The following is a 24,315-nucleotide window of genomic DNA, read 5'->3' as shown; positions in this document are numbered from 1 at the left end:
GTCGGTTATGGGGCTGGGCGGTTCGTCGGGGCGGGCAGGCGCCCCAGCCCGGGCCTGGCCGCCGAGGAGAGTGCTGGGAGGCACAGGGGCTGGTGGCCTGGGGTCGTGGTTTTCCAGCCGCCCTTCAGCCGGCTGAGGTAGCCGTCTGAAGCTACAGCCCTGACCGGCTGGGGGGGGGACGCGGGGGGAAGGGAAACCAGCTGTGGGCCATTACATGGAGCTGCCTCGTGCAGCTGCCTTCAACGTGCTCGTGCGCTGCCAGAGCTGCCTTTGCACCGCTCAGAAAACAGGAGCGGAGCAATTCATGTGTTGAAGGATGAGGCGCAGTTTGTGTTGCTCCTCCTGTCACAAGCATTTAGGATTCGGTGAGTGCACCGAAAAGTAGCATTTTAAATTTCAATTTGCTAAACTCTCCTGAAGAAAGGCCGGAGAAGGGTCAGTCCACCGAATCTTTCATTGTGATCCCTGTAATTTTCCCAGCCCTTCTGAGTAAGGCAGGGCGCGTGGTGCGCAGTGTCAGGGCTAGCCTGGGTTTTTTCTGCACGTGGCGGTGTCCGCGCTATGTGGATGCTCCCCAGCTGTAGTAACCGGCTGCTGACAGCTTGTGCTCTGTACGTTGCGTCGGTTACTCTGTGAAATACCTGTGGAAGTGTGAGGTGTGCTACGCCCGCCACGAGGCGAGCTTCTAGTGTGTCTCTTGGCTGCTGTGAACACAGGCGATGGGTGGCTGCCCTAGCGCACAGCCTCCCAAAGAGCTGAGGCAAGTCCCAGCTCCAGTGTAGCAGGGGAGCACCAGACAGGTATACTGGTGAATTTGGCTGACGCTGCTGATACGTTCTCATCATCGTCTCTGAGGCATACTACCTGTCTTGATGATAAACGTACTTCATGGCAGGAAATAAGTTACAATGCACAGACCATCACAGATACGATGGGTTGAAATACGCAAGTTGTCAGTAATCAATTCCTCAGCGGCATGCATTATGGATTGCAGCCTTCAGAGGCAATGAATTTGTAGGTTTTATTTGGGCATGTTTTGCATACCCGTTAATAATGTACATTGTTTAATAAGATCTCAATTAATTGTCATAAACCACGGTGTGGGAGCTTACTTTGTATATACTAGAGGTAGTATATTGTACAAATAGTCTGAGCTGCTGGCGGTGAAGCATACCAGAGCAGGCTTTGTCAAAATCAGACTAATTGACTGTGTTGTTCATTAACAGTGTAATGAGTATCCTCTTATTTATTCTGAAGCTCAGTGAAGTCATTCAAAGCAAGCATGTGACTGCTGTAGTCAGCAGCTACATTTGCTATTTGACCAATGAATATTCAGACCACGACCTCTCTGCTATTACTTAACCATGTTTCAGATTCTAGATTGTCTTTTAAAATGGAGTTGACATCACTGTTACTGTTTGCTTGTGCAGAACATACATGTAAAATAACGCGTAAGTTGCTGCTTCTTAGATACAGGAGATGGCAGTATTGTGCATTTTACAACTGATGAACCATTGACACCCATGAAAGTTTTGAAAAAACACAACCAAATGTGTTTCATAATTCTTATTTCATTAAGGAATTACAACTATAACTTTTCATCCTCCTTTTAACAGAGTGAGTGCTGTAACAACAACCTTCCTTTAAACTATTTATAAGTCAAAATTGAGAAATTCAATCATTTCTTTCATTAGCATGCTACATTTCATTACGGCATTTTCCCAATATACTTGGGGAAAGAACCATCTTAAGCTTATATATTTGAGTGGTGAAAAGGAGGATCTCTTTATAAGAAAACACAATACATCAGTTATTACAGATACTTGATTCTGGAAAAGGCTATCATGCCTCTTTGAAACAGGAATACAGTAATTGCATTTTTCTCCATTTCGTTTATTCTCATTAATTTATACACCTAACAGCAGCTTGATATTCAAGTGCAGGAGCAGAATTCCATACAATTTAATTGATACAGTGTTAGAAAGGAACAAATATGGCCATTCCAGGCAGGAGGCAAGAGCCATTCACACATCCAAAGTAATGTAGCATTCTGGTCAGTAGTTGTTAGCCCTTACACTGAGGGCTAATACTGTACAGACCACAGGCCTTTTCAAGCATAGTTTATTTTTGTGGAAACCTTCAAGAAGTCTGTGGAACTCACTCTTCCATGTTTCCTAAAGAAAAATACACCTGCACGGTATGGTACTATGTGAAACCCATCAGGCGAAGGTCGATACCAGGCGCACCGATTATGCTTCACAGAATAGCACAGAACAGAGAAACTTTTCTCATCCAACTTGAAGTTACATACCATATTCCATTATAAATCTCTGCATGTCTTGTAAGACCTATCCACAGAACTACGCACGTGCAGTAGACCAGCTCTGAGCAAGAGTACAGGTACTCCGTTTAGCACACATTTGCACGTCATTTCCATGTGGCTCTTCATGGTTAAACATTGGAACAGGCTGCCCAGGGAAGTGGTTGAGTCCCCATCCCTGGAAGTATTTAAAAGACGGGTAGATGAGGCGCTTAGGGACATGGTTTAGTGGGCATGGTGGTGTTGGGTTGACGGACTCGATGATCTTGGAGGTCTCTTCCAACCTTAATGATTCTATGATTCTATGATTCTGGTTTCCATTTCTCTCGTATTTCCTACCAGTGTGGATGGACATAAGCAGATAAGAAGTGTTCACTCTGTTGTATGCCCAAGCCCCGTGGGGAAAAAAGAAAGATACATTTTATAGGCATATAGATTATTTAACATCCTCATGGAATCGTACAGCTTTTATTTTCCTGCCTGAAGAAAATGGACATAGGAGAACGTGTGGGAAATAGAAGTAAATTAGTAGCGTGGATTTGGTTGACTCAGAAAATACGCGTCGATGAGGAGACGTGGGTCTGTGATGAGAAGTGGTCAGTTTCCACTGACGCCTCAGGGCTGCAGATTGTACTATAAACTTATTAGTGAAGTGGCGACAGCAGCACCATCCTTTCCCTCCGAGCTGGAAGTTGCTGATTGTTTGTTCTCGGTGCCAGCCCCATTGTGGGCAATCCTCGGTGCTTTCCACTGCAAAGTGCACGTTTCAAGGCAATATATGTGAACTCTAGAGAGCGAATCCTTCCCCCGCCTGCTGCCTAATGACTACGCTACTGTCTCAAGGGGTGAACGATTTCTCACATACTGTCTACTTCTGTGAGCACTGATAAAACATTCCATGACAACGTAAGTCACTTTTGCATTATTACAGTAATGACAGTGGTTATGGGCCTCATTCAACACACTGTTCCCCCCAAAGGTACTGGAAAAACTCCCATTTAATGAGACTTAGGCTGGACGTGTATCAGCCAGCCTGGTCTGGTGGATGACACTGACATTCGCTTAGATCCTAATCTCACCGACTTCTGAAGTCTGCAGCAGTTTGTCGTTTCCATTGCACCCGGGGTACTGCAAGGCACCGTGTACAGCAGTTCTCTAGGTACATTTCCATGAGTGACTAATGCTGACAGTAGCACATTGACTATTTCCTCATAAGAGTTGAACACAACTATTTAAGACTAAAGATTAACTTCCTCGGAGTTTAAAACTGTTAATTTGTCAAATTTGAGAACTGAGGTTAAGTTTGGCCGTAGCTATAAATTAACTTATACGATAGCTATCAATTTTTTACTTTCCTGGGATTTTCCATTTCAAAGACATTGAAAGAAGCAGAAAAGTACATTGCTAATCACATCAAGAAGATGGAAGCATTTTGTTTGTTTTACCAAGTCATACGCTTTCTTGAAATTTCAGTCCTCTTAATTTGTTTGGAAGTCCAAATTATGGTGTACTGTTAAGTATATACATACAGGTAATACATGAACTTCTGGAGGTCACAAGCACTTAAAAAAATTATAGAGATACTGTTATTTTCAACCATGCAGACAAATTCATTTAGTACAAGAAGTGAAATAGTTCTTTGCACTAGCTCAATGGTATTTCTATAGGATGCAGATCGTGTATGAGATTCGGCATGGCTATGACCTGTAGCTCAAGAGTAGTTAGGAAAAACAAAGTTACTATAAAAGAGGAACTATTTAAAAATCTAATACCTCACGAAGTACTGAATTAAAAACATACCTTGCAGATATGCATGTAGATTGTCATTTGTTCAAGCAAACTGGTGCCTGACTGATTAATCAGTGACAAACAAATGCAGATGTGCTTAAACAGTGCTGCATATCTTGCCAAAATGGGAGAAAAGAGGCTGGGCAGAAGGTTATCCATGCATGTAGATTTATTGCAGAGATACAAAGTGTCAAAATGTCTTTTTAGATTACCCTGATATACTCCATTTGTAACCTGAAAAGTTACAGCGCTTTTTAAGGCAGTATTTAAAAATGTAATTGATTTGAAGAAAAGTTAGCTTTCAACTAGCACCTGGTCTAGGCTTGCTTGTCCACCTGGCTTGTTTAAAAAACATGCCGGCTTTGGAAAAAGGTTTATAGATGTGCAGCAGTCGGTTGCTTATGTGCAGCACTCTGTGCATACACCACTGGGTAAGCGCATGAGCAGTCAGCTGGGTGCGTTTGGCATGCGTCCAAGTTGCCCTGCACGTATATATCAACTGCACAAGGGTCCCCCCCGTGAGCTCTGAGCTGGGGTCTTTGTCACACTGCTTCTTCTCCTGGCCTCCTCCCCTCTCCGCTGGAAAAAATCATTTGTCTTGCTTGCTTGCTAGGCATCCTGGGTGGAAGTCAGCAGCCCTGATCAGGGAAGCCAGTCATGTCCTCTGAGGTTGTTCCTGCTGGGCATCGTGTGCCTTCGATGTACTTTGACACCGGCTCCATGTGATTCTGAGGGAAAGAACTGATCTACAGTGGTTTACAGCGGGGAGAAATGGTGATGCTGCCTATCGACGCTCAGTTCCATTGGCCTTCTGGAAACAATGCTTGGCTTTTCCGCTCTGTTCCTATGTTCTCCAGTATTTTCCCCAAAGGTACAACAAAGTTCAAATGCTTGTTATTGAAGCAATGCACATGAATTTAGCATGAAACTGATAACATTCACGTTCTTTTAAGATTTAAGTTACAAATTTTACAGAAAACTGGTAGTCTTCCATACATCCGTACATATTTTAGTGCTCCCCTTTTGATGCGTGTGCATACAGTGTGTTAATTTAAGCCGTCATGAGAAATGAATACATCACTTTTTTGTTTTCACAGGCATAGAGTGAACGTCTAAGCTGATAATGTATCCAATAGTTTTGTACTCAGGGCTGGTTGCCTAGTGAGAGTAAACAGATGCCCAGGAATCAGCTTGATTTAATGACTTTTAAAGATGGGATATCAAGTCCTTTGACAAGGATAGAAGCCATCAAGTGGCTTCTAAAAACAAGATAAAATTAGTGAAACAGTAAGTTCTCCGTTACCTGAAAGTCCAAGTATTCTTACACAGTAAATACTGGTTATTGTTTTCCATAAATTCAGTCCCACAGTTAAAATTTTCTCACTGGTAGTCATTCTTGCGAAGGTCTTTGGGTTTGCAGTCTTAAGACACACTTCTCAGTGCTAAAGGACCAACTGAAAGTAATTTTGAAGCGATCTTCAATTTAGGAACTAACCATTAATCGGAGTGGCTGCAGGGGGAGTACAGTAGCAGGGCGGAATAAAATAATCCTGTCTTGCTGCCCAGATTGCAAAGACTGTTGAAGTACTTGCGATACATTTCAGTTTCTGAAGTCTTTCTCCTCTGCATTTATTTCTTTGTCTTGGTAAACATTTGGCTAATAATGTAAAGTGCATCATTAAAGTATTAACACCCCTGTGTGCGTATATGTATACACAGTGTGTCATGTCTACAAAACAAGAATATGTCCTTATTCAACATGCTTCCTATGAAGACCTTTTATTGCACCTCTTCTTACTCCGGTTGCTACCGTAACGATCCTCCAACAGCAAGAAAGGAGTTCTCCACCTTTATAACTGTGCTTTTCGTGCAAAGCAATGCCTCAGATGTGGGGGGTTTTGTGTGGAACGAGGCATTTGCTCTGCCGGGCTCAGGCAAGCTCCTGAGCCAGGACGCGGGAGTGGGACTGGGGCGAGGATGGGGCGACATGGCACTGGGGCCACCAGGCCGGCCCTTCAGAAGTGCTGAGAGTTCGAAGGCAAATGAGGGTCAAATCTGGAACCTGGTTTGTGGGCCCAGGGCTTCTGCATTTGCCACGCATTTCTTTTGGAGGGAGGCTTTATCCTTTATCCTCAAGGGCCCTCTGTGGGGCCAGCCAGTTTCCCAAGGAAGCCGGGTGGCAGCTTCCTTTGGGATCTGGTGGCAGCCGAGCTTCAAATTCCCCGGCTGTGGGTAACAGCACGGCGTCCCGCTACCGCAATCGCCGGCTGCTCTGGTGCGCTCTCCCTCAGACATCTTGTCTGCCTGCCTGACATTGCATCTGGGGGAAAAAAAGTTTGGCCTGGAGCACTGTGTGAAGTTTTGTATTATTCTAAAAGGGAAGAAGGAAAATTAAAACCTTGTTACGGCCTTTTTTTTTACTACAGAGAAAGGCAGTAAATAACTAACAGAAGACAGTTGTTTCTAGTGCCTGTTTTAGCTAAAATAACAGGGGTTAATTATTAAACCTTTTACTTGGTTGCTCACTTGTGCTGCTGATGCTTTAATCCTGGGTCACAGAAAGTTTAAGAGTACTTTACAGGGGAGGCTCTCTTCTTTTTGCCTCAACCTTTCCACGCTGACGGGATGTTACGGGTCTTGCTGCTTCCTCTCTCTGTAGTTGCCATTGCTCATGCTGAGCTCTGCAAGCCAGGTAAGTTTTGGAGCTGATTCCCATCCTTCCCCAGGTAAATGTAGCTATGAGTTTATACCTACAAAGCTGTCAGCTTCTCAGATTTTTATTTTAACTGGTTGTCTCCAGTTTGAAGATTGAAAAGCTGCGCATTCGCTTCTTTTATGAATTTGCAAATTAAGTGTGGAAGTTCATCTCACTTATTTTAAAGAGGTCATGGTAAACCTCACTGAGACTTTGTAGGGCTGCGGCATTTTTCATGCTAGTAACTTCTGTCCTCCTAACCAGGTGATCTGTTAAGACATGTTTAGAAGCTGTGATTTGTGAAATAATTAGAGAAGTAAATGATTTAAAATCCTATTTTGGCTGACTATCAATATATGTTTGCTTTTTTCTCTTTGTGTCAGATGCACAGAATGCTTTCAAAGTACGGCTTAGTATCAAAACAGCTTTGGGAGATAATGCAGTAAGTAAAGTATCTTCACGTATTCTTCCCAACTGAATATCTGCCTAAATAGAAGTAATATATACTGTAAAATTTCTGAAGGCAGCACAAGCAATTTGTTCTGAAGTGTTAATTGTAATAGCTTGCTCAAGTCATGATCCAGGCATCCATTTCTTGACATTTGACTAGCCCACTCCTTCAAATGGCATCTTTTAAGAGAAGTATAAAGCTTGCCTTTTCATAAAGATAATTTTCTGTCAAAGATTTTTTTTTTCCCCTGGAAAAACAGTAGGGATGTTACACTTTATGCATGAGAGGTGCTGCATAAATCTATGTCTGTATTTTGGGAAGAGCACTTCTGCTTGAGAGTGCTAATTGTAAAGTCAAGCATGTCTGGGAAGAGAAGCAGGGAAAGACTGTTAGGTCTTTATGAAATGGGACTTTATGTCAGGCTCTCAGACAAGCATGATCTGTAGAGATCATTCAAGCATATCTCATCAATTCCCTACTAATGTAGGGCTTCAGATAGTGGCCTTCTCTGCCTGTGGTGCACAGGCTAGTCTCATGAGGACTGAAATGCTTTGGCTTAATTTAAGTCCTTGGGCTTAATGTAGAAGTACTGGTGTGAGCAATAAGGGTCTCTGATATTTAAGAGGCTGGGACATTAGATGACTGAATGGTCCTTCCTGATCTAAAGTGCTATGAAATATGGCAGAGCCCAGTACTTCGTTTGCAGTTTTGAATGCTTAGAGCAAATCTGCAGTGTGTTACAGGGCTCAGCGTGAAATTAGATATGAAATGTCTTGGACAGTCATCTCCGCTGGAAGTCTGGTGTCTGATTATGTTAGAAGCCCTGGGAAACAAAAAGCAGTAGGTTACATGTTATAAGAGATTGGAGATAGGAGAATCTCCCTATGACCGTAGAAGCCGTTCTAAAATTACCCTGAAATATCAGGTAATTTAAACTAACATTAGCAGGGACCTAATTCCGCTGGTAACTTCATAAACCAGACAAATTGGGAAGAAGTATTCAAGATGCATGCTAAACTATTTGTCAGTGGAAATTCATATTGAAGTAAATTCTCTTGGGTGAGAGATTTTCATTAAACAGTAGTGCGAGCCTGGTTTGCTTAAAAATTTATTAGAAGTAGTATAATCCTATGGCTGAAAATATGTCAAAATCATTATTGAAGCTCCTCTTGATGATAACTGCTAATATTTTGATTTAATCTTGGTTCAAAATAGTAGCAAAGAATGAAAATTGCAGTTCCCAGTAATGCTCGCTCTTAGTGCTTTTTACTTCTCCAACTATAGTAAAATAAGGTGTTTTTCTTTGATCATTTATGATTTTTTTTATTTTTCATCCAAAAAGGGTGTGATACAAATCATTACTCTTAAAGGCACTTCATATTACAAGAAAAAAGCAATAACTGAGGAGTCTATTGTTTTTTGTAGATAGATAGTAGTTTGTTTCATATAACAAAGTGTGTGAAAGCCTTAAGAATGGGACAGTCTAGAACAGCATTTTAGAACAACAACATGCTGAAAGTGGTATGATGCCATCCAAAATTACCCACAAATAATGAACAATTTATTAAGTGCACAGGTGGTAGTTCCTTTTTCGTAGCCATTGCAATCTTCTCTGCAAATGACTGAAATTGGAAATGGAAACTACTATCAAACTGAAATTAATTTTGGTTGAAGAATTTGGGACACTTTTTTATTTTGTTTGTTTATTTTAGCAAAGAAAAGCGTAATACTGTCATTGTATCACAGTAGGACATAGCCAGCTTAGAATGTCTTGGTATGATGCTCTGGTACGGAATTCCGTTTCATTCATTTCCAAGTCACTTCAAGCTAGATGGTAACAGAAAACCCTGATACTGTGGTCATTTTGCTCTAGGACTGGCAGGAGAACTCCAGTGTACGTTCAGGGGCGTAGGAAATAGGTTAGTGTAGTTTTCCACCTGATTTAGTGCATGCCAGCCACTTTGTGGGAGGCTGATAAGGACAGGACACCATTTTTTAATTTGTTCACAAGGTAGGCTGTACTTTGAGGCAGGGAGTGCCATTTAGTGTATTTATACAGTTCTTATCACAATGGAGCTGGAAATAGCTGCTAAGATACAGTAAGTGTTTAGCTGTTATCATTTTATTTGCAAATAATGGGTGTACTTGACAGAGACATTGTTTGCTAACCGGTGGGAGGAGACATGGTGTCTTATAAGCCTAAATGGAAGGAAGGTGATTTATGAGTCTCTCTGAGGATGGTGTTAACTTTATGAGTGGCTTCTGGAATAGCTGCTATTCCAGTCACTAGTTGCTTCCTACTCATGGAGTTAGCAGAGTGGTAGAGAGTTAATTCAAAAGGGCCAAAGACAACTAGGGAACGAGCAGAAGTGATGTGCACTGAGAAGTCTATGTAACTCTGTGCCACCACTCAATTTAACAGTAAGAGTCAAAGAGCTGGCACCTCAGGGGCTGCAGCCAGGTGAAGTAGAAGGTGCGCTTCCCTTCTGGCTCATGTATTCAGGCTGTTTCCAGGGCAGAGGATGAAAGGGAGAAAGGCTGACGTGCACCTGGTGTCTTGCCACCAGAGGGGACCCAGAAGTGTGTTCATGTGTCTGTAGCCACACTGCAGTCTGAACAGCTGTCTAGTCAAAAGACAGAACCATTCAGGAGGGAAGGTTTGCATTTGGAGAATAAAGGTGAAACTGATAAAGCCCTATAGTAGAACGATTCTTTGGTTTCTTTGCACCTATCCCTCTGAGTGGAGAAAGCCGATGAATAGAAATTGGCTTCTGGCAATTCGTGCCCACTTGTCCTGAGTTCATACAGTTTATTAGCTTAAAGGTATTCTTGCCATACTTTTCCTCCTCAATATGTTGCCTCCCCCCTGCCTATTCCTGCATGCAGTCATGTACAGAGGTTCTTGTTCATATGGAGCCCACAGCCATCTCCATCTCCTCTACCTCCCGTCTGATCACTGTTTTCTTGGGCATTGTTTGCTAACAATGCAAACAGAAGGTTGTCTGCAGCATCTTCCCCTCACTCAAGCAGACCCCTGATTTCTGCTGAGCTTCCTCTGCCAGTCTCCTCTCCCATTTCTTGCAGCTTTCTGTTTATTCTGTCTTTTTTAAAGTGCTTACTCTTTCAGCTGGAGCTGGAGTTCCTCACTACAAATTATTTTCCCTGTTTTGAGATACCCTTTTTGTTACTCTGACTTAAAGAAGCTCTAGGCTACTGCATTATTTATGAAAACTGAATACTTGATAGTGACAAATTGTGCATATATACATGTACTGCACTAAACATAAATATATCAAGTACATATACATGGTAGTGCTGCATTGTGTTTCTGTCCATGTAAGCATGAAATGGAGTGTGCTTCATCATTATCTATTTTCAAGACAACTGATTAAATTATCTCTACAACTGGTTTAATCCACTGGGTAACAAATGATTTTTTTCTGTCCTTTTGGACCTGTTCTCAAAGACTGCAGATGGCATGTGGGGATTCAGTCAATAGTACTACACACAGAAAAAGGAAGATCTTCCCTTTTAGTGCTGCAACTTGTGCTCCATGGTTTAAATACAGATGTCTTTAAAATTACAACAAATAGTTTTATGGCTCTCATCTATATTAATTCCTCTACTACATTATCTCTTTTTCTTTTAGTACTAGTTGCTGCCATTACTGTCACATTTTCATCAGTGCAGTGGGATCAAAATACAGGCTTTTATAATTTCTTTTCAAAGAGTCTCTCTTTTTCTTTTTTCAGTTTAAGTTCCCAGACTGGCATGCATTATCACAGTATGCTTACACGTCCCTTCATTCACAAGGCAAGAGTGGTGAGTCAGAACCCAGATTCTCAGCACTGCATCTGGATTTTAATGCTACTCAAGTTGTCTGTTGCTCAGCTTTGTTGTCCCTGTCCTACTGCATCTCAGAGAGCCCATTTCACAACTCATCATTTGTCTAGGGATGATAAATATGATCAGTATGACTTTCTGCCCTTTAAATGACTGCTGTCTTCCCTGCTTAGGTTCCCAGTCCACAGGATGTCAGAGCAAAATGAGGGCTGATGCCTGGAAGTTGGATTCCTTCTTTCTGCGGAGAGGTTGCAGCTCCATGCATCCCAAATCAGAATTTAAAAACCAGAATTAAGATTTGGCATTTTCAATGCTGTTTACTACTTTTTGATGTACATTGCTGGGTTTTGAATGTTTTATAAAGGCCCGTGAAAAAGTAGGTCCAAGTTGTCAACAGGGTTAAGTATCCACACCATTGGGTTTCTAGTTTGGATGATTACATTGCAGATTTTATTAATGCTGAAAGTTAAAGATCAGATTTGTGTTCTGATTGACTGAAGAAAGCTGCCTCTAACCTGCATTAATATCTTTCCAGGAAACTATTAATCTTTGTAATCTGCTGAAAGGGGAAATTCAATCAGTATGCCTCAGTCATGGCTCTTGTTATAAAAATGTAATAGGTGCAGTTCTTACAGGTCATTGTAATTGCATATGTGAATGAAAGCCCAGGGGAACCTAGTGAAGCTATCTCAGAAAACTGAAATTATGGAAGCATGATTTTTCACCAAGGCAACAGAGAACAGTTTTTGGAGCCTGTATTTTGCTTCTTATTGAAGTAGTAAGGATGCTATTTTCTTTCTTTTGTCTCATGTGTGATGTAGTAACTTGTACTATAGTTGAGTCTGTCTTCTTGTAGCAAGGGTGGTGTGCAGCAATAAGGCCATAGTATCATTTTATTTCCTGGTGTCCTGACATCCAACTCCCAGAGACTACCTTCAACGTTAGCTTTTTTTTATTTTTGGGCAAAGCCAAATGGTCTTTGAGAGTGGATTTAAACCTTCTACTTTAACAGGATTTATCCAGCGAAAGAGGCAAGGCCGTGGGTGCAGCTGTGTGGGAGAATTCTAGTAATATGCCTAGTCTTTGGTACAAGAAACTTTACATCTCCAGTTCGGTCAGCTTTCAGAAACATTCAATTCATTCAGTTTTTGGAAACAATCTTTGTACTTTATATTGCACTTTATAACAGGCGTTAGAAAAAATCCTTTGTGCACACTAAATAATGGGCAGGAATTTATTTTTGTAGCACAACCAGAGAATTTATTCATTTTCTTGATCAAGACAGCATTTCAAGTTCAGTGAGTCTTTTCCCTCTCTGTACTGCCAGCACTGGTGCTGAAACCGATTGTTTTCCATCTTCCTTTACAGTACGCCTGGGATGCTAATGAAGAGTACCTCTTCAAAGCAATGGTGGCTTTTGCATTGAGAAGACATTCCAGCAAGAGCACAACTCAGTAAGCATCTACTCTGATTTGCCTTATACATATTAACTATGCTGCATGTAGTGGCCCATTCTCTGCTGTACTGAACTGTAGAAATCATTATATACAGCTTCTGAAAACAGACTGTTCCAGTATATTTCTTTGACACCCAGATATATGTTAAACACCACACTCTCTCTGCCTTAAGCAATGTTCAATCTTTGGACCAGTACCCCTGTTGATGTGTCCTGGTTTCGGCTGGGATAGAGTTAATTTTCTTACTAGTAGCTGGTACAGTGTTGTGTTTTGGATTTAGTATGAGAATAATGTTGATAACACACTGATGTTTTAGTTGTTGCTGAGCAGTGCTTACACTCAGTCAAGGACTTTTCAGCTTCTCATACTGCCCTGCCAGCAAGGAGGCTGGAGGTGCACAAGAAGCTGGGAGGGGACACAGCCAGGACAGCTGACCCAAACTGGCCAAAGGGATATTCCATACCATGTGACGTCATGCTCAGTATATAAACTGGGGGGAGTTGGCTGGCGGGGCACGGCCGCTGCTCAGGGACTGGCTGGGCATCGGTCGGCAGGTGGTGAGCAATTGCATTATGCATTACTTGTTTTGTATATTCTTTTATCACTATTATTATTTTCCCTTCCTTTTCTGTCCTATTAAATTGTCTTTATCTCAACCCACGAGTTTTACCTTTTTTCTGATTCTCTCCCCCATCCCACTGGGGGGGAGTGAGCGCACACTGTGTGGCGTTTAGCTGCCTGCCAGGTTAAACCACGACATGATGTGAAGTGGATGATCCACAGTGGGATTGTGCCAATTCACTCTAGCAGCATTTGGCAGTAAGACATGATACCTTCTGGAGACCATACTGGGAGGAAGCAAAGGGACATATTGGCAAGGTCAAGAAATGCAGTACAGGTCCTTGAATAAGCAGCTTTGGTGCACATTTTATTAGAGCACAGCTTCAGCAGCATGCTGAAGATGAGCTGACTCAGAGAACTGGAAGGTGGATAGCTATGCTAGTGCTGTGTTCTGCTGGGGGTATCTATCTCTAGTATTGCAGCGGTTGAGTTACCTAGCATCAAGAAGTTTCAGATGTTGCAGTTCAGACATAAATCAGCCTGTAATTGGTTTTGGGATTAAATCTACCTTGAGGTATTGAATATTATTCTCGGGCTTCTGATCCTTGCTACTTACGAAATTAGATACCAGATTAGACAGACCATTTAGCAAGCTGTATTTTCAGTATGTTCTTATCTTTCTTAAATGAGAAACCTTGTAAGTGTGTTTCTATAGGCCTATTATTTTTTTCATTGTTTTTCAATCTTAAAGGAAAGATTTATGGTTCTGGTAGGCTAATGAGGATAAGGTTCTCAATTTACTTTAAAAAAAACCTGCTCCAGGCTGTCATTGCATCAGATGAAGCATATTCCACATTTGCAAAGATATTAGTTAACTTGAGTCACATGATGATTATTGTGGCTGCTGCACTTTCTCTTAAACAGAAGGTGATTTCCCCCTCCATGTAACAGGAGTGTTTGGCTCCTTGCTATTTTGTTTTTATTCCTCAGAAGTTGTCTCCTTTGAGCAAGAGAGCTGTTACACCAAGCTTAACAAAAACAGCCAAGTATGCTACTGCACCCAATTAAAATGACACTTAAAGTTAGTTCAAGATACAAGCTAATTAAAGGTGATTATGCAGGGCTTTTTCTCAGGTTTTCAAATTAGCAGAGTTTTCATCCAGTATCTGATCCATAAAGATTCAATTTTGTATATTTTAGTCCCAGGTCCTTTTTTTAAATTATTCTCTTCCTTCAAAGTCATGGTGCTTTCACACAGCAAAACACCTGTGTCAGAAGCCAGTGATCTTTTTTCTCTTCGGGCACCATGGCTCTCTGCAGATTCAACTAATATTAGAAAGCTTGGTGCAGGAATAGGAAAAAATGAAGCTAGTATGAAAGGAGTTAAAGTTTTAATGGAAGTTATCTTTATCCACTCTGGGAAATCACAGAATTTATGCTCACTTAATTCAGTTTCCTACCAAGACAATTTTTTCTATGGACAAATAACGTCAGTGTTACTTCAGTTTGGAGGTGGGGTTGCACACATCAATAATTTCCTGCTACTATGTTTGTCAGAAGAGAAGTCAGTATAATATTTGGAAACAGCTAGGTGTGGGCATCTTTACCTCTTTTTAAGATGGTATAGGACTTCCTCATGGGGTATAACTTGTTGGGGTGTACCTTGGAGGTATAACTGGTAACTCTTCTAGGACTTCTAGATACCTTTTGGGTCATGTGTAGACAGCATGTCAACCAAAGGACAGCTGTGTAGCTCTGAGATCTGGTACAACTTACTAGGCAACTGACGGAGGAGTTTCTTATCTGTCGATCTCTCCCAAATCCCCAGGGACCTCAGAATCCCCATTCAGTGATGGAGAACTAGCTGAACCTCCCAGTACACCCCAAATAACCTGCCTGTTACACGGGAGCAGGAAAGCTATGAAAGCCTCCATCCTGTTAGAAGTCCTGGAAATAGCGCACTCCTTTCCCCAGCCTTGTGGCTGGCAGCTGGAAGGAAATGAGTATAGAGGAAGGAGTGCAGTCCATCTCCCTCCCCTCTGCAGTGGGTATGGAGGTGTGGGAGCACTCAGCGTCCCAGATGGTATAGCAGCATGCCGTGCACACAGGAACGGCACTCTTGCATAGCTGGTAAGGATAGTGGCAGGGGCTTGCAGTGTGGTGAAGAGGGAGGCAGAAGCAGGAGCTTGTGGCAAATAAATTGCATTTATCACTATGTGAGCTTTTACAGATAAATGCCAACAGATTTTCTTTGGGAGCTGTAAAAGATCAATGATCAATTATGCTGTCATAAAAGAACAAACAAATTGTTTGTGACTGCATTCTGGTAGCATCTAAATGTACCCAGATTTTGTGTCTGGTTAATTAAAGATTTTTGTCAAAAGAAAGACTTATGAAAAATTCACCAGTATTTTACATAACCAAATACCGATTCTGTCAGGGTATAAATCCGCACAGGGCCATACCCAGGATGTGACAAACCTCCCCTTTAACATCCCATTAATTTCTAACACACCCACAGCCCTGCAGTAACTCACAGCCACAACTAACTCCCACATGAGACCAAATGCCATTAATTTCAGCAAACTGGATCCGGCCCGAAAATAATTTGTCTAGTGGATCAGCATAACCATTGTTGCAGTCTGTCCCATCATTTTTGAGATTCAAAGTCACCTTTTGTTAGGCTTCTGAAGCTGGATAAAAGCCAGCCTGTGATGACAGGCATTTGAATGTGCTGCTGGAAGCAGCAGTTGATGCTGTTGTTGCCCTTGTGTAACCACTGAGTGACCCAAGGCAGAATGGACAGGATTGCACATTACATCTCGAGTTCTCTAAAGTTAATTTCTAAACTAAAATTTAATAAATCATGGAGCTGTGTTTAATGTTTGAAAGGCTTGTCAAATTTTCAAGTTTGTGTGAAACAGAAGAAAGACACAATACATTAAATTACTCAGTAATTATTAATACAGATAAAATAAATACTTCTTTTTCAGTGGAGAAAGGAAACCCCTTTATTTCCTGCTCTATATACGGCCTTTCAATTCATTCTCAATACATACATCCATGAACTACGTAAGCCAACCTTTGATATCTCAGTGTTAAAAAATTATTGTCTGTAGTTTGTGTTAGTAACGCTGGTTTCTCTAATCTGTGACTCATTTGAAACAATACGCATCTCTTTTGGGCCTGAGACTAGTTAATCTTTTGAGCAGAATGTCATCACATTTACTTTCATTCAAGTAACAGAATCTACTTTTGGTACATCTTTCCCCCCTTTGTAGATAAAAAAAGCTGCAGTTTTCCTCATGAAGTGACAAAAAAAAAAATTGTCAACATTATCCATCTTCCTAAGACGCTATTTTGATACTAAAAATATTGTGACTATTTAGAACAACAAAATAAGCTTCTAGAGTTAAAGCTGTTACATCAAGGTGCTCCCATGGCTGCTGTTCACAAAAAGGAAGAAAATAACGTTCCTTTGCAGGAGCAGCTCCACAGCACTGGGTTGGAAGAGGCCTGTTGCTTTCGGGAGAGCTGGAGATAGGCACCTGGGACTTGGGGACTGTGGTTCTCCCACGAGCTAACGGCCGCTGTAGGCACCCAGCTCCCTTTGAGTCCCTGGCAGCTCTTTATAACTGCTAAACAATCCTTTAAATCTCCATAAGGAACAATGATGGTGTTTCAGGCCAAGGAACCGTCAGGGTTTCCTGCACTCGAGTCACTGGTGTTCACTTGCGTGTATTAAAGGAAATGCAATTTTGGACTTTTGCCATGGTGCCATAAAGCAGAACCAGGATCTTGTCATTTTGATGATAACAGTCTCCTATAATTCCCATGGCAAAAGTCTATCACCTGCTAAGGAAATAAAAAGATGTCCACAGATATGTTTAGAAATACACTTAATTAGCATAGTGCATGGAGAAGTCAGGTTTCTCAAATCTAAACAGTGTAAAGGCATAGCTTTGTAATGCTTCTGCATGCTATGAATCAAACCTGCATGCAAATAGCACAGGGAAAAAAAAAAAAGGTGTACCTGCTGCAAAGAAATTGCCACATCGGTGCTTGTTGAACCAGTCTGTTTTGGTGTTTACTCAATCCCCTTTGAACTTCTCGTGAGTGGTGTTATTCTCTTTGGAGCCTGGAAGGATTTACAGCATTCAGATTCCGCTGATGAAAAAGTGGCAGCAGTGAAGCCAGGTTTTGGATGCTTATCATTGAGCAAGGATTTTAGACACAACAGGCAGCAGAAAGGAGGCAAAATTTACGTATCCTAGTGTAAGCCTTGCCACCCAATTGATTCAATGCTGTTTGTTCGAGAGAGAGAGAGATGCTACCCCTAATGATGACCGACTGCCCTATCTCACGCTAAAAGCCTTGGCGCTGTAGGGAAGACCCCAGGTTGAAGAGTCTCTTTAAGTCTCTGAACGAGAATGAGAAAGTCAGGGTGTTCTGCCAGTCTTTATCTACCAAATTTATCTTTCTCTTTGGGGATCAGGCTTTCCTCACTCACCCCATTTCAAGAACATCCGTAGGGCAACACGAACCCAGATTTTCTACCTGGACCAGTTTTTGATTGCGCCACAGAAATTCCAGCTTTAAGAACTGCAGTAACATGAAGCTTTAAGTCCTACTGTTATAAATTCTCCTGATGGAAAACTTCCTCTGCAGATTCAATTGTAGATATTCTGTGAAGTCAGCAAGAGTTTGTCAGCCACCAGCCAAAAGCAGACTCTTTTTCTTTCCCCTCCTGTGAATTTTGTGCTTTGCTTTTGTTTTGGGAGGAATAAATCTGCTTTCATCTTCTGACTGTTGCCAGCAAACTGCTGTGGACATCTTTTCAAATTCCAGAGGATGGCTTTCCTCTTATAGCCATAGAAATTCTCTGTATTTGCAAAATTGACATTGTTCCAGAGAGGTAAAAGTGGGTATTTCAGCTCTGCAGAATCATTGCTTTCCATCTTATTGCGTATCTCTGTGGAATATATACCTTCTCTGTAAAACGAAAGGTTGCGCTACCCAAGGCACTCAAAACACCACCTGAAAAAGCTTTCAGCAGTAAGTAAAATATTTCTGCAAAATACTGAACTACTGTGATCAAGCCAATGCCTGTCCTGCCTTAGAAACGAACTCGTTCTTCTCCAGATGGAGACTACACATAAATCGGCAATTTTGGCTCCCTTACATTCCTTCCTACCTCATGCTTCCTGCTCCTCAGGCCACTGCGGGGGTCATTTAATTATGTTTGTAATTAGCCAGCAGGTGGCACTACAAAACAGAGCTCTGTGGCAGGGGGAGGTTGCTTGCAGCCGGGGGTTTGTCACCCTGAGGAAGAGCACAGGCTGGAAAGGAAATGTTAGAACTTGCATTTTGATGATGGACAGGCCAAACCTTAAAACCAATTACGGGAGTTAGTAATGGGCATTACAAACCGAAGTTAATTAAAAGACGGGCTGCATTCTTCTTTGCTGGCTTACTGCAGGGTTTCCTTCTCCAGTACAGTAGGTAGCATCTGAAGACTGATCGTCCCAAGCAGGGTCTGTCAAGACGGGGCGGCTGTGTTGTGCTTGTGGCCAGATAGACCTTGTGCAAAGGTGAACCAAGTCCAGGCTGCTCCCTGGAAGTAAAAATGATCCTAACTCTTGGTTCTGGACTTCCAGAATGTCTGCTCGCTGCTTGGGCATGGCCAGCAAATCTGAATCCTGAACCAAATTCTTGGGGTTATTTATTAATGATATAGAACTAAACATTTTTCTCCATTTTTTATCTCTCTAGCTATCTGTCATTGAATTCATAATGGCTTTGGCTGTCCTTTTATGATACATGCCATGCTATGTTCCTTGCCACGCTGTAATTAATAAATGCCACCTTATACAATTCCTGTATATTACATGAGTTTGGCTGGTTTGTTTCTTAGTTGTGTGAATAAACTAGGAACAGGTAGAAGAACATAGGGGCACCATCTATCCTCAGTCACTATTATGATACTAATGTATTAGCCTTCACTTCTTTAATTTAAATACTCATGATGATGTCATTCCATGAGTTTTTTCTAATGATATTTCCACCATTTACTAGTTTTAGTGGTGGAAGACAAATTTGTAAGAATCTGAAAAAAAGCATTTAAAAGACATTTTGCATACTTTTTACATAGTATGCCATGTGAAGCTGCGTGCCTGTGCCCTTCCATTATTAACTTCACATAAAGCTGAGCAATCTCCTTTTAAAACAGATAAGAGAAATATTTATTGTAGCATAAGCTAAAGGGCATGGGCCAGTGCCAGTATAATGTTGAAATTTAGCCTGTTGCCTCCACTCTGTGCCTGACAGTGCAGAAAGATGTCAAAAAGAATAACATCAATTTCATTACTCTTTCCTCCAACAAATGCATGGTGTAGAAGGGCTGCACTCACCTGAAAATCATGTGGGGAATCCCCCATGCCTAGCTCCTGTGGTATTAGCTGTCAAAAACTAAATTTTTAGTTCTTCAGTGCATTTTCTCCATTATATGGTCTTTGTCACAGTCCTGATGATTAAGATGCAAATATGTATTTTTCCATTTGATTCCGCTAAATGTATGTCCAAGACCAGGCAAGATCGTAATAGATTCAGAATTTGCTTGAAGACTCAATTTTGGTCTCAATAAGCTTAAATTTTTAAAAAACATATTGGGAAATGGGAAATGCTGAGTGATATTTCTTCCTTGGGTCACCTTTTTGAAATGTAAGAATTTTTCCCCTTCTAGATGAAAGCAATATTTTAAGAAAATCTGAAATATTTGAATAATTCCTTTCATGCTTCTTTAATGATGATTTTTGTTTTAACCATCCACAGAATTTCCAATGTGCTGCTCTGCAATGTGACAGATCGGGTGTCATTTTGGTTTGTGGTCACAGATTCTTCCAAAAACGTGACAACTGTTCCTGGAAGTGAGGTAGAGGCAGCCATCAGGTACAATCACTGCTTCTGCAGCCTTTTCTTCCTTGCTGACTGGGGAAGCTTTCTCTCTCTGGGCCTTGTATGCGTGAGCACTCTGCCTCTTTAAGGATAAACTAATGCAAGTAGCTAAAACACCAAGGGGTCAGTACTCTTTCATGCATGTGAGATTAGAAGGATTTTTAACAGTCCCGCAAAATGCAAAGCGTATGACCCTTGGGATTATAACTTTGGAAGGAGTCTCCCTTCATGCTGGAGCCTCAGGTGAAATCTAGTCCCTTTCCAGAGCCCTACCTGTAATTTGCTGTCTAGTGCGTGGCACATACACTGTTCTCATCCTGCTGCTACGTTTCCCAGCCAGAGCCTGCTTCCTCAGATGATGGAATTGCACACTTTCTGGGTGGGATTTATGTAATTTAATTTTCATTGCATGCCACATGCACATCTACACCTGGACTAATGACCACAGGCTCCCTTTCAATGCTTCTCAAGTACAGTTCATCTGACTTACTTTAGAAGTCAGCTTTCACATGAGGAGAGCTCGTGTGAACTCTTCATGAGCAGAGCTGGCTGTGTCCCGGCTTGGCTTAAACAATTTTATACTCACATTCCTTTCATACCAGCTCTTCATAGAATCCCAGTCACTATTGTAGCTGAGCATTGCTTTTACAAAGTACCATGCGGTACAAATCAGTTTGCTTTCTACTAAATATCGCATTCTGTAGCCAATAAAAGCAGGAGTGTGGAACTGAAGAGGGAAAAAGTAAAAATAGGTAATCTGACTTCAGTGGTCCACCAAACCTGTATAAGGGGTTTATAGGGATGACTCCCACAAGTGGCATAACTCATGTACATTTCTCAAGCACGGAGTGGAAAACAGACCTCTTTGTTTTTGGACATTCTGTACTTTGTCTTGAAAATTCATGTTATCTCTATGGAGGTGTAATGCCTAATTCCTGATGAATGAGTATGCGTTCTTCTGGACAGATTAACTTTTAAGCTTATGAGCAGATTAAACTATTTCCTACAGAGACACCAAACAATGGCTTCATAGCATTAGTGGATGAAGCAGATTATTTATTCACTGAAGCTCTCTGTAAGAGTGCTGGAATGCAGGGTTTTTGCATTTCTGTTATTCTTTGATACGTTCAGTCGCATAAACTGATTTATTTAAGTCTTTTGTGTGCCCTGTTTGCCACAGAAATTGGATGCTATTATAGTATGTTTGTTTTTTAACTGTTGTCTGTCACCCGATAAAGAAGAATATGCTATTTATGAAAAGTTTTAATTCCTACCTAACTTAGAAGCAAGAAATAAAACGGTCTATAAAACTGCAATACTTTTTATTCAATTGCTTCTGATTGCAGGCTTCCATACTAAATCATTATTCTAATTCTTCATACTAGATTAGCACATAAGAATGCTACCCATGGACCAGGGTTTTATTGTATGAGGTTCTCTACAAACTAAGAATAAAGAGGAAGGCAAACCTTATCAGAGCTCTGTATGAGTCCCAAGATCTTGCATAAATATTCACAAGATATATTTATGCATATACAAATACAAAATGCACCTGTAGTTACCTGCATGTGTTTCAGCACATAATTCTGTAACTCCAGCCGTTAGATGAGGGCGAACAATGCTTATTTCAGCTGTTCACAATGATCCTTTTATATCAATAAGGATGAAAATATTTTCTAAATCAAAGACAGCTTACCGTATTATGAGTCTTACAATATGCCATGGCTTTCAGTCCTCTCCAGGAATGCTGGCTTTCCATTAAGGCTAAGAACTTCCTCTTTAAGGGACAGTCAAACATTATGATTTCCAAGAAAATAAATCTGCAAAATCTTACCTGCATTTCCCGTATATCTGTTCTTAGGAAATACTTGCTCTATGGTAAATAAATTGAATTGTATACAAGAAAGAGCTGCTGTAAATCATACACCTGCAATCAAAAAGAATCTCTCAAGACCAATATATGTAATATACTTTCTCAAAAATTTCTAACATTTTGAAGAAGCTAATGAAAGATACTGCTAAAACCTTTTAAGGCTGCTTAGATTCAGATCTAGAAATACCTGCAAATGCATAGAAGTAATGATTGTGGGTGCAGATATCCATTAAAGGGTAGCAGTTGTACTACTCATATGACAAAGCATATTTCTCAGACTTAGTTTCTCATAGTGGAAAAAATGTGCAAAGTACAAATCCCTTTAGCTGCATCCTGCAGGGAAGAAGGGCATGTTGGCAGTAGGGATTCTTCTGGACCAAATCATATCCTGTGCCTCATGGACCTAAGAAAATCTACAGCAAGAGCAGATGTACCTGCCCATAACATGCAGTACTGGTTCAGTTTGAGGAACCAAGGGGCACTGATAAGTAAATCCTCTGAGCGTTGCAGGGTAGATCTGCCACTCCCATGCTAGTATTGAATGCTGCATGAGCAAGACAACAGAGCCACCCTTACAGATTACAACCTGCTGTGTCTTCAGCACATGGTCCAAAACAGAAACAAGTAATAATACTGTGCTTCAGGTCTCATCTGTATTTCCCAGTTTTTCAGATAAAGACATACGAAAGTCTGGTGTTCAAAACCTTGTAAGTGTGTGGGTGTCTATGGATTACTGACAGGGTCTATGTTAAAGAAAAGGTCTGTGTAATCCTACCAACATCATGCTGGATCAAATTCAGCCCTGCCAGACTTGCAGCACATACATGAAAATTCTTTTTTTTCTTCTATCCTTTTAACTTATAAAATACCTTTATAAAAAGTTGTGATGTTCTTTGTGCTTTTATGAAGGATGAACCGGAACAGAATCAACAGTGCCTTCCTACTGAGTGACAAAACACTGCAGTTCCTGAAGATAACCTCAACCTTATCACCTCCTGTTGAACCCTCCACGCCTGTCTGGCTTATCGTATTTGGTGTTGTTCTTTGTCTCATTGTGGCTGGAATTTTTTTCCTTGTTGTTGCAGGGATTCAGCAACGCAAGAAGTAAGCTTAGCTTTTCTTCTGTTTTAACTGAATACTGGCAAGTTAAGTCAGCTGGGCTGGTTTTGCTTTTCAGATCAGCTTCAGAGAAATTATGGCTGTGTCCCCCCTCCCTCCATAGGTAAAGATAACCCATGTGTCCTTTTCCGAGGAAAGGAGTTAAAATTTTTAACTGTGAAGTATAGATGCCTTAGTAATGCTGGGGTGTAATGAGGAAATAGGGAGTACACGAATATGATCCTGGAGGCCACCTAGCTAGACATGACAGCTTTATAAAGACATTTGCTGTCATTCTTCTCAAGGTTTAGTGTGCCACAGGTGAGCCTCCTCTCACAGACTACCCAAATAGCTGCCAAGAGGGAGAAGGCTGGCAGTGACAGTGCCCCTTCCAGGGCAGTAGTGTCAAAAGCTGGCAGGGCTAAAAAAAATTTGCTGCTGCAGTTTGAGAAGCCTCAGTAGAGGACACGATAATGATTAATGTATGGCTGAAGAGGGCCTGCTCAATGGAACGGTGCATGGTCTCACCTACCACATCATGACCTGATGAGTCCAAAGTAGCCAGTCCTTCACAGGTTCATGACCAGATCTCCCTATGAGCCTAGGTGTTTGCTGTTTGGCAGTAGGGCAGGAGAGAGATACTCTCTTTTCCTCTCAGTTTCTGCCTTTTGGTGGCACTGGTGAAAAAGAGAAGGCTATTCATGCTTCCCTCGTGTGAGCACGTTGGAGCAGGCCAGAGAGTATGTGGAGTTTTGGTCCTGTCATCTCTGTGGGCTCAGAGTTGGGCATAAGGAATAGAAATTTCTCAACTGAGCTGAGATTCTGCCATAGAAGTTCAGCTTCTGCCACGATTTAGGCTGCGATGGATGTTAGGTTAACACAAAATTATGACTTCAGCAACAGAGCCATACAGGAACAGCAGAAGAACTAAAAAAGGGTAAATTTCTGCTGACAACTAGATGATGTTAAAATTACTGAATGTATGGTGGACTGCATCCCCAAATATATCAGAACAAGGGATTCCTATATGAAAAGTAGTGTGTTGCAGAGGCTTTTCCTTTCTGCCTCTTATCACCTTGAAGAACAATGTTAAAAGACCTCAAAAAAGCAACACTTATTGTGAAGGATAAGTGGTTCTCATAGAGAACCCGTAGTAGTGTGATCAGAATCCCTTCAGTTATATTTTGCATTCAGAAGAGTTGCATGAATTTGTGAAACCCCTTTCTGTTTTCTAAAAACAAAATTCAACAAACGATACATGAGAGATGCTGTTGG

At 41.3% G+C, this 24,315-nt stretch overlaps 1 protein-coding gene across 1 annotated transcript in view; it reads left to right on the top strand.

Moving 5' to 3' along the window:
- Positions 1 to 6,733: 6,733 nt before the first annotated feature.
- Positions 6,734 to 24,315, top strand: part of TMEM27 (transmembrane protein 27) — a 20,867-nt gene continuing 3,285 nt past the window's right edge. Inside the window, exons 1-5 of the mRNA XM_009325468.1 lie at positions 6,734 to 6,800; positions 7,187 to 7,245; positions 12,466 to 12,551; positions 19,947 to 20,063; positions 22,852 to 23,046. Coding sequence (XP_009323743.1) covers positions 6,734 to 6,800; positions 7,187 to 7,245; positions 12,466 to 12,551; positions 19,947 to 20,063; positions 22,852 to 23,046 — 524 coding nt within the window. The remainder of the gene's footprint in view (positions 6,801 to 7,186; positions 7,246 to 12,465; positions 12,552 to 19,946; positions 20,064 to 22,851; positions 23,047 to 24,315) is intronic.

This window comes from Pygoscelis adeliae, unplaced genomic scaffold, assembly GCF_000699105.1.
Source record: "Pygoscelis adeliae isolate BGI_AS28 unplaced genomic scaffold, ASM69910v1 Scaffold386, whole genome shotgun sequence".
In the NCBI taxonomy this organism is placed as follows: domain Eukaryota; kingdom Metazoa; phylum Chordata; class Aves; order Sphenisciformes; family Spheniscidae; genus Pygoscelis; species Pygoscelis adeliae.
The sequence above is the reverse complement of the archived record's forward strand: the minus strand, read 5'-3'. Positions and strand labels throughout refer to the sequence as shown.